Source organism: Medicago sativa, chromosome 8 (genome assembly GCF_051527215.1).
Source record: "Medicago sativa cultivar Bolivia chromosome 8, Bolivia_mono, whole genome shotgun sequence".
Lineage (NCBI taxonomy): Eukaryota > Viridiplantae > Streptophyta > Magnoliopsida > Fabales > Fabaceae > Medicago > Medicago sativa.
The window spans coordinates 27613466-27624474 of NC_140756.1; the positions used below are offsets into that span (position 1 = coordinate 27613466).

The 11009-nt window shown below is 36.5% G+C and overlaps 1 protein-coding gene across 1 annotated transcript; it reads left to right on the forward strand.

Annotated features, from left to right (window-relative positions):
* LOC146898052 (polygalacturonate 4-alpha-galacturonosyltransferase-like) lies at nucleotides 1–8054 on the forward strand. Its single transcript, XM_085737876.1, has 11 exons — nucleotides 1–175; nucleotides 271–417; nucleotides 4326–4360; nucleotides 4457–4519; nucleotides 4605–4727; nucleotides 4847–4910; nucleotides 4986–5032; nucleotides 5780–6114; nucleotides 6199–6556; nucleotides 6747–7334; nucleotides 7443–8054. The coding sequence occupies exons 2-11, from the start codon at nucleotides 285–287 to the stop codon at nucleotides 7716–7718; spliced, it is 2022 nt and encodes a 673-aa protein (XP_085594002.1). The 5' UTR covers nucleotides 1–175; nucleotides 271–284; the 3' UTR covers nucleotides 7719–8054.
* The last annotated feature ends 2955 nt before the right edge of the window (nucleotides 8055–11009 follow it).

Consider the following 11009-nt stretch of genomic DNA (forward strand, 5'->3'; position numbering starts at 1 on the left):
GAAAAAAGAAAGTGTCAGAAACAACACAGAATATCCTCCCTCTGATTCATCCATTTCTTTCTCACTCTCACATTTTCATTTTTTTTTTTGGGAACTTCGAATTCAAGCACTGTGTATTTTTGCTACACTGTTTGGATGAGAAACCCTAACTACTTCAACCGTTCATCACTTTCAAGTTCGATCTCTCTCTCTCTCTCTCTCTCTCTCTCTCTCTCTCTCTCTCTCTCTGTGTTTTTGTATATTTTTCTTAATTTTTCTCTTGTTTTGCAGATTTTTGATACGAAATGCCGCCAAAGCGAGGGGTTTCCTTCGCTAAGAACGGAAGCAAAGGAATTCGTTTTCCTGTTTTGAGTTTCGTTCTTCTATGTGTTCTTACGCCGATTGTTTTCTTCTTCGGTCGAGGTTTTCACGTTGCTGGTTAGTTCACTACTTTTTTCTTACACGGACACTGACACGTTGACACCGGAAGTAATAACATGAGAAAATGACATAATTGAACGTAATAAATGTAGTGTCCGGCACACTTTCAATTAGAAGTGTCGGTGCTACATACTACTTTTGATTTTTTATTACTGATGTTTTGTTTGTGAATATTTATTATTGAGTATGGTTATATTTTTTTTAATTGATTGGGTATACTTTTGTATTTGAAGGGTTAACTTAGACATTTATGATTTATTAAAGTGTTATTGTATTTAATTGTTGCTGTATTGGGAATTTAGATGAAGGAAGGGTTATTAAGAGAATATTAGTAATTATCATTAAATTGTTAGCGTTACTGACGTCACTATTTTTACTCGGATTGGAAGAAGGCTGTATTGCCGATGCATCATCCGTTATTTGACAATAGTTTGTACTAAATAGCGTATCTCAGAACAATTACAATTTGTTCAAATTCCGCTACGGTATAGTGCTTATTAGTGTTGCTATAGCTGCTATTTGACAATACTGTTTTATGTCTTCAATTCTTCTGCTAGGGATGGATGTTTTAGATAGTATTGATAGTGGTTAACTTCCTTTTCAAGTGTGGCCAATAGATTTTTCATGGAGGCATTTTGTTTCTTTAGCATTTTCCTAATACACTTCCATTTTACAATCCATATAATGCCGTACACCGAAATTGATGTAGTATGGAAAAAAAAGCCTTTCTTTGTTGTGATTCGTTGAAAGGTAATTTCTTAGTTAGTTAGTTAGTTAGTCATTTAGTTATGCGCGTAAGATTGGAGGCTATAAATAATAGAAAGGAGATTAGACGTGGTATCTTTGGTTTTGTGAGGAAATTGGAGTGGGTGAGCACAAAGTCTTTTGAATACATAGACTGTAATAGTTCTTTCAATCAATAGACACCATTTCTTCTATCATTTAATCCAGTTTCTATCAACTGGTATTAGAGCTCCTATTTTGGAGCTTTGGAGGAATCTTTACTGAAAATGGACTGGGAATGACTCCAACATTTGATGGGAAGGAGGCTTATTGGTGGCTTATCTAAGTACATCAGCATTTTCATTTTGTAGCCATTAGAATCCCGTGGGAATAAAGGTATTGTATGTGGTGGCCTTGAAAGGAGGAGAAGAATCAGAATGCATCCCGAGAAGAAGGCAGTGCTGAAGAGATTTGAATCTGAGGTTTGACTTTGTCTTCAAGATTATGGATCTAAGTTGCAAGTGGGGGCGAAGTTCAAGATCAGAGCCAGGAAAAAGTGGTGGGGGGTAAAAACTAAGAAAGACAAGAAACAATATTTGGGAAGCAAACAAACTTGAAACTAAAGACAACCCAAGAAGTGAAAACACAATATTCACAACCTCTCAATATCAAGGGTCAATAATTAGAAAACATAAGGAAACACAAACCTCTCAATACCAAGGGTCAAGAATTAGAAAACATAAGTAAACACAAAGCAGTGAAGGTGGTGGAGAACAATATGAGTTAGAAAGACTACGGTCGACTCTAGCCACAGGAGAGACAGAGAGAAGGAACTGACAGAAGCAGGTAATGGAGCGAAAGGTGTTGCCATGGGTCGTGCAATGGTGGAAAAGAGATGAGAGAACAAAGCCCAATTATATTTTTTGTGGGGCCTAGTAGAAGCATCCAAGGGCGTTGGTATGGTCACAAAGGTTAGGACGTTGAAAAGGGAAGAACCATCGATGATCTAGAAGGCGGGTCCTGAATGGGACAGATGCACTGTCGTCTCCACTTGAACTGTCGAACCCAAGCTTTACTTTGGAGACTTATTCAAAAATGGTGAAGCTATAACTCTTGAACATTTCGATCAAGCTTCCTCCGCCAGATACTTGTACCGGCATGGTGGCTGTGTGACTTTGGTGGAAGAATCAGGGGGGTTGGTGCATTGCCGTTTTACAACTTCGAGGTTGAAGTTTCAACTTTCAAGACAAGAGTGATCACATGCATGGGGCCAGTTTGTTGTCCCGTTGGGCGCAAACAAAAAGCAGAGGGTATTCTCGGTAAAGGAAGGATTGGCCAAGCCCAAATTATTGTGAAACTTATGTTTTAGCTAATAAGATCCTTCTTTGTTAGGCCCATAGTTGTTGCATGAAAAATATAATTTAACTTCTTTGCTAATAAGTTGATGCATGGGTACACCAAAGGTAAGCAAGCAGTTAGCATCTCTGTTGTTGAATGACAATTAATTTGGAGTGGAGACCGAAATTCAGGGTGAAAACATAAAGGGACAAAAGATCACGTCCAATGGAATAGCAGCTGTCAATGAGTTTAGCAATAGGATTTTGTCGCGGCATGGTGGCAAACTTGCATATTTGTTGGCTTTGCAGTCGATGGGACTGATATATACGACCCATCATTAAAAAGATTGGCTGTGCAACTATAGAACCTCTGAGAGACATTAAGCTGCCACCACAAAAACTTTCAAATTGAAGTCTTAAGAAAAAAGGCACATCCTAAATGCACATTTCACAAGAGGAGATGAGGGCTTTGGTGAGCCCATGTATTCATCATGTTCACCTTGAAGACAAGGTGAAATGGGATATTAAGTATTGATCTCTTAGTAGTTACTTAGGGGTGTGTGATGAGAGGCTACAAATTATTTCCCTTACCAGCACATCTGTAGGTCTTTACACCTGCGGATATTATCAAAGGCTAGATTCTACACCTTCTCACAATAGGCGCCACCATATATACTTTGATTTACTTCTAATTAAACAAAAGTCATTTGGTTTTAAAGCTTGTCCTTAATTTTTAAAGATTATCCTTAAATTTGACAATATATTATGCTTATATTTATTTGATGTGCTTGATGTATTATGAAAACTTGTGGATAAGAATAAAGCTGTCAAAAAAACCCCAAATTGAAAAGCCCCCTTTTATTGGACCCCCGTTAAGCCCCATATTTAGGCCCCCTAATGTTGACAGCTCTAGATAAGAAGAGCAAATTTTGTTGTTGCTTGTTGGGGTTTTGTGCTGTTGGAACTTCTGTGATGGCATAAAATCTGTGTATTAGTGAAATAAGAATTGAAATATTTTGTCTATTCTCTTTCAGTGACCGTAATATCAACTTATGTTGTTCCAAGTGGGTAAGTAAGGAGTTTGGTTCCTCTTAAGTAAGGTCTTGGGTCTAAGTCTTCTGAATTGAAAAAATATAGTTGTATCCTTTTAAGCGAGTTCACTTGACTTGACTGGTATTAGCTGGGATCCAATGTGATATTTGGATAGTCTAAAGCATAAACAAGCACAAGAATGGAACAGGGAGCCTTGGTGCAACAATTAAAATTACTATTTATGTGTCTAGAGGTCGCAACTTTGTGCTGTGACATTAGACTCTTGCAAGTGCAAGGTAAAAGCTGTCTAGAATAAACCTACAGTGGGTCCATTCCTGGATTCTTCCATGGTAGGAGCTTTATAGAACAGATTGCCCTTTCTTCTCTATGTTGTAGAATTGATGGTCGAGAGGCTATGTCAGTCCTCATTTGCGCTAATAGACTGTTGAATTTATGAAATGAAATGGTGTAGAATGTCGCTGACTTGAAATGTGCTTCATCTATCTTCTAGTTTCTTCTGTCTATTTCACTTCAATGAGAAAGAGAAAAACAACTTCTCTATAAGTGTTATCCAATAGCGGTGTTATAGCATTGTAGTGTAGCGAAAATTGAAAGAGTCGCTATTGCTCTGTGATAAGCTAATTTAGTATAAAGTGTTTTCAAATAGTGGTGCTATAGCATTGTAGTGTAGCGAAATTTGAACAAACTGCTATTTACTGCGACTGCAATTGACACAACACAATTGCTATGTATTTCTTTACATGTATATTTATTAGTTTAAGCCGGTTTACTTACTTGAAATGCATTGTGCAGATCAAGATGATATTTCAGCTGCTGCAAATAGACAGGTAGCTTGTTTTGTGCGATATTGGCTATGTAACTAAATAATGGATATCACTTAGAGATTATTTTTTTGTTTGACTTGAAATAACTGTTGACTGCAGCCAGCTGCCAAATGGAGAGAATGGCATGCATTGCAAGACCTTAAATCAACCTTTTCGAAAGAGGCAAGCTCAGGCTTATAAACAGTTGATCCATATTTAACATTTAATTTTTTCACGTTAGATTTTTCTAATTAATATTATATTTTAGGTTTTCGATGTTATTGTATCCAGCACAGATGATATGGGGCCTTTGAGTCTTGACAATTTTAGAAAAAATATGTCTGCGTCATGGAGAGTTGTTGGATTAGAGACTTCAAATGCTGCCTATGAGGTTTGGACTAATGTGCTTCTGCGTGGAAATTTTAATTCCTGTATTTAAAATAAGTATAAAAAGCCATTATTGTTTTATTGCCTCCAAATGTTAATTCATGTTTGATTTTTTAATTAAAGGTAAAGCAACCAACAACACATGTTACACAAGAAAAACGAAAGGTGAAGGAAGGAAGATCTTCAGGTGGTGTCACACTCTATACTGTATAATATGCATGTGTTGTTGCTTAATTTACCCTCCAACTATTTTTTTGTGCAGAGGGTCTTACTCACTGGACTGATAGCCCTACACGACAAGTCCGAAGGGTGAGCATCATTTTGTGACATTTTCTTGTTAGAACTTGCATTTGGCTTATTTGGACACACCTTCCTTATGTTAGTGATAGTTTGCATTGTAGCTCATTTTTAGTTTTTATTTTTGACATCAACAAAGGAAAAAGTAAGGGTCCGTGTTTCATGTTTACATTTTCACTTCAACTAATAGACATAAGAGATATAGCTCTAGTATTTACCTCACTATTTGATTTTACAATTTTCGAAAAGAAATTTAACATTTTCAGAAATTTTGAAGTGCTAAAACAGTGTTTTCATTGGTTCTAACAATACATTCCTCCAAGATAGTCTTCCGTCTTCTCTCATAAAAAATGTTTATTACGTGAATCTTCCGTCTCCTTAAATCTTAGAAAATTTAAAACTGAAAATATTTCAGAAAGTAAACAGGACTTATGTTTTCCACCTCAAATGATATTAGCTTTTAGCTGAAAATAACTTTTTGTTGATAGTACATTTTAGACATGTTAAAATTTTATAATTTTCTTTAGAGCATTTTATTCTCTTTTGGTAAATTTAGCCTAAAACGTAATATTCTCCAACATGATTGAAAATATTCTCATTCTTACTGAATTGTGGCATGTCTGAGACACACAACTTGTTTTTCCAATTGCCAAGCATTCACAACGATGTTCTGTTCAAACCAAACATTGTGTTTCGACTTTGAGTGTTTTTCATTTTGGGAATGGGATTTTTCATGTTCTTCATAACTATTTTCTGCAGCAATTGATAGAAAAAAGGCAGGAAAAGCGTGCTGCTGAGTTGGTAAAGATGGACAATGAAGTAATCGTAAAACTTGAAAATGAAGCTATTGAACGTTCAAGATCTGTTGAGTCAGCCGTACTGGGTAAATACAGCATTTGGAGGAAAGAAATTGAGAATGAAAATGCTGATTCTTCTGTTCGGTTTATGAGGGACCAGATCATTATGGCTAGGGTATATGTGAGTATCGCGCAGATGAACAACAAGCTTGAACTGTTGCAAGAGCTGCAGTCTAGGCTCAAAGAGAGTCAACATGCTTTAGGTGATGCAATTGCTGATTCAGATCTTCATCACAGGTTCGAATTAGGTTGTATTCATTCACATTTTGTATGCCTTTTTCTGAATTTTCTGCTTAACTAATTTAGTGTAATTATCTCTAGTACACGTCAAGAAATAAAGGCTATGGGCCAAGTTCTGTCAAAGGCACGGGGGCAATTGTATGACAGCAAGTTGGTCACTGGAAAATTGAGAGCAATGCTACAGACAGCTGATGAGAAAGTTAGGAGCTTGAAGAAACAAAGCACATTCCTCAGTCAGTTGGCTGCCAAGACCATACCAAGTGGAATTCATTGCTTATCAATGCGCCTCACAATAGATTACTACCTCCTTCCTCCTGAAAAAAGGAAGTTCCCTAGGAGTGAGAACTTGGAGAATCCCAGTCTTTATCATTATGCACTATTTTCAGACAATGTCTTGGCAGCATCCGTTGTTGTGAACTCAGCTGTTACAAATGCAAAGGTGACTAAGATGATCTATTTATGAAACCGATGTTCCGTGTGCATTATTTCCTTTTATAGACAGTGAATAATTTGTTCCTTGACTGTAGGGTTTGAATATCTTTCATGTGTACTCCATGTATGATTTGAGAAAATATTATATCATTAAACCAACTCTCATTGTCTTTATGTTCTTGTGTTCAATGTTGCAGGATCCTTCAAAGCATGTTTTCCATCTTGTTACTGATAAACTCAATTTTGGAGCCATGAACATGTGGTTTCTTTTGAACCCTCCTGGAAAAGCTACAATCCATGTTCAAAATGTAGATGATTTTAAGTGGTTGAACTCATCCTACTGCCCTGTATTGCGGCAGCTTGAATCTGCAAAAATGAAAGAGTATTATTTCAAGGCAGGCCATCCAACCACCCTTTCTTCTAGTGCTTCCAATATGAAATATAGAAACCCAAAATATCTCTCGATGCTCAACCATCTTAGATTCTATCTTCCAGAAGTTTATCCTAAATTAGATAAAATCCTTTTTCTTGATGATGACATCGTTGTTCAGAAGGATTTGACAGGATTATGGGAAGTTGATCTTCAGGGGAAAGTAAATGGTGCAGTTGAAACATGTGGTGAAAGCTTTCACCGATTTGACAAATATCTTAACTTTTCAAATCCACATATTGCAAGAAACTTTGATCCAAATGCTTGTGGTTGGGCATATGGCATGAACGTATTTGATCTCAAGGAGTGGAAAAAGAAGGATATCACTGGCATATATCACAAATGGCAAAATATGGTGAGCTTTTGATTATAGCATTAGTTTGCATCATAGTGTCTATTCATACACAATTAGATTAGTATGACAAATCTTTCACTGACCTAGCTTTTTTTAATCTGATTTTAGAATGAAGACAGGGTGCTTTGGAAGCTGGGGACATTACCTCCAGGACTAATGACATTCTATGGGCTGACACATCCACTAAATAAATCGTGGCATGTCCTTGGTTTGGGTTATAGTCCAACTGTAGATCGATCAATGATAGAGAATGCAGCAGTTGTACATTACAATGGTAATATGAAGCCGTGGCTAGCGATTGCCATGACAAAGTATCGGCCTTACTGGACTAAATATGTTAAATACAATCATTCCTATCTGCAGAAATGCAAGTTACATGAATAGACGGAATAGTTCTCTCTTTCTTCTCCAGCATCCCCCATTTCTTTCATCTTTCTGGCATAGCTTTTTCGGCTAGTGTCTTGCTAGAATGATGGTCAGTCTTGAACCTAGAAGGAACAGAGTCAATGCATGCTCGATGTTTACCTCCAACATCATTCCTTTCCACATTGATTCTTGCTTTGAATTCATTTAATTTGTTGACACATTCTCACCTATTTGAAACAAGGTTAAGAAGTAGTTACCTTGTTTACCATAAAACTCCTCATTGTACAATATTCTGATCTGATGTTCAGACAGGACTTGAAATTAAATATCATATTTCTATATTCTTTGAGAAAACATAACTTTCTTGTTAAGTTTTTAGAGCTTATCTGTTATTTTATTTGCATGTACTGACTCATATCAGTAAAATCACGGACTTTCTAGGAATTGCTTGTCTGGTTATCTTCTGTTCTTTTTCCTTTTACCCCAGTTGAGAGTCATGTATGTGCGAGGGTTTTCCTGTTTGGTAATTTGGTGTAATGTTAGTTGTATTTGTCACTGTTGTCTGCCTATTTAACTAAGGTTTTTTTTTTTTTGGTCAAGATTTACTAAGGGGTGTATGAATAAAAATTTTAATCAAATACTTCATAATTAATAATTATTTAAGACTGAAAAATGAACTTCGTAAAAAAAAAAAAAACTTGTTTTTACAAAGGGCTTAAGGAAGGTGACACATTGGCCCCCTTCCTTTTCTTTCTGATGGTTGAGCGTCTTAGTATGTCTGTTAAGAAGGCGGAGGAGATGGGTATGTATTCGGGCTATAAGGTGGGGTTATATGGTCTGTCGGTGTCGAATCTCCAATACATATATGACACTCTTTATAGGTGAAGAAACGATGGATAATCTTTTGACGATTAAATATGTCTTTGAGTGGACTTTACTAAGAGTTGTGTTATGGGTATCAATGTGGATTCTTCTTTTTCAGGGATGGTTGAGACCTTGAATTCTGCTCTTTAGCCAACACAACGCGCACGCCCAATTGAATTGACCATTATACCCCTGTGTGAGTTAACTCACACACCTTATTATGCCTCTGCGTGACTTAAGTCACGTGCATATATTTACACTTGTGTGACTTAAGTCACGCATCGTGAGTTAACTAAGGCAGGATTAACACTAGCGTTAGTTAACTCACACAGGGGTATTTTGGTCATTTTGGTTGGGTGGGAGCAAAACTTGTTGGGAGAAAAGCATAATTCTGAGACCTTTCTACATTGTAGTGCGGGGAGTATCCCCTTCAAGTATCTTGGGCTTCCGGTGGGAGCTAACCCAAGGAGGATTTCTACTTGACAACCCCTTAGTAATCTTATAACTAAGTGTCTTGATTGCTGGAGCAACAAATTTGTTAGCCTGGATGGAAGAGTAGTGTTGATAAATTCTATCCTTAATGTTATTTGAAGGTGAGAAAAACATAAGAAGGGAGGGTCGAATTGTGTTGGTTTTTTCAAACTTTTTCTAATTGTTTATTTGGTCAGAGTCTAAATGGGATGGGATCAAAGTCTGACTCATGTTTTGTATGCAACAGATTAAATCAAACACAGAGAGAGAGAGAGAGAGAGAGAGAGAGAGAGAGAGAGAGAGAGAGAGAGAGAGAGAGAGAGAGAGAGAGAGAGATGAGGATCCCATGGATTGGTTTTATAAGGATGTCACCAATATTATTGGCAATGGGGATCTTATTTCCTTTTGGCACGACCCCCAAGGTGGTAATGCTCCGTTACGTCTTCAGTTTCCTAGTCTCTTCCAAGTGTCTGTCCAACGTGATGTCTCTGTTGGTGGTATGAGTGAGTGGTATAATGGGGATTGGGTTTGGGATCTTCGTTGGAGGAGAGAGCTCTTGGAGTGGGAATTAGCTTTGCGTGAGTCCTTCTTGAACTTTTTAGTTTTTCTTTATCCGAAGAGGAGGATAACTAAGCTTGGAGTCATGATCCTAAGGTTTTTTTTTTCCTGTCAAGACTGGTTATCATTTTCTCCTTATGAGAGGTAACAATGGGGGTGATGGTATTTCTCTTGATCACTCCCCCTGTTCGTGTTTGAAAATCTTGGGCACCTCTTAAGGTTAAGGTGTTTTCTTGTCAGCTGCTTCAGGACAGATAGCCAACCCATCAGAATCTCTTTCTTAAAAGAGTGACCTCTGACTCTAGGGCCAACCTTGTGTGGCTTTTGTGGTGTTTCTTTTGAGTCAGGTTTTCATCTCTTTATTACATGTCCTTTCTTTAGCTATGGAGGTAGAATCAATTCTACACGTCTAAAATAAATTTTGATCCCTCTAAGAGTAAAATCAAACATATTTATAATGAAAGTGATAAATTAATGACGTGATAAAAAGAGAATGGTAGGGAGAAAATAAAATGTCAAACATATGTTGAAAAATTAAAGATGTCTAAATATCATTGTTATAAAACTAATTTCAAACATTCATTATCGCACCACCGTTAGACTAGCCAGTTCAATATCACGATTTATCAAAATCAAACTATAAATTCAGCCGTGAAAAAATATTCGAAGGTTCTAAAAGTACATTTCAGCCGTAAATTAAAAAACAAATCAGCTTTCCTGTTACTTTAAACAAATATTATGCATTTATGCTAGATATTGTATTGTGTTCAGTCACTTTCTATCCGATTTTGCTGCTTGAATAATTGACAAAGCTTTTTATATCTCTTTCTATTGCTGCGCAGCCAATCTCAAATGAGAGAGAATCACTTGTCCCCCACTGTCTTGTGGGCTAGAGCACTCAATCAAACTTTCAATGATAAAATAAATTAAAAATAAGCAAAATTAATCATATCAGAGTTGAAAGCATTTTGGAAAAAAAGGATGCCAAGTGACTAGAGTTCTAGAAAAGAATTAAATAGAAAAGGGATAGAGTTATAGAATATGATCTTGACCCAAAAAAAGAGTTATAGAATATGATTAAAACATGGGAGTCTTCCATCAAATGATTACTTACAATTAGGGCTGTTCTAATAAAAACCGATCCAAATTAAAACTGCAAACCGATCCAAAAAACCGAAAACCACACAAAACCGAATATTATTGGATGTGTTTGGATGACATTTTGTGAAAACCGCTTGGATTGGATCGGATTTTAGATTGATTTTTTAAAACCGAACCAAACCGAACCGAACCGAACCGCATACAAATATTTTAATATATATTTCCCTTTTTATAAGTATAATATACTATATTAAGCTATTATTATTTTTTTTCTTTTTAATTCTTTTAATACTACTACGTATGAGTTTAATTTAA

Bases quoted from the DNA above. Each gene is read 5' to 3' on its own strand.
- LOC146898052 (XM_085737876.1), top strand. From the start codon at position 285: ATGCCGCCAAAGCGAGGGGTTTCCTTCGCTAAGAACGGAAGCAAAGGA. The intron at 4,361-4,456 runs GTAGCTTGTTTT...TGTTGACTGCAG, and splicing joins CAGCTGCTGCAAATAGACAG to CCAGCTGCCAAATGGAGAGA. The intron at 4,520-4,604 runs GCAAGCTCAGGC...ATTATATTTTAG, and splicing joins AATCAACCTTTTCGAAAGAG to GTTTTCGATGTTATTGTATC.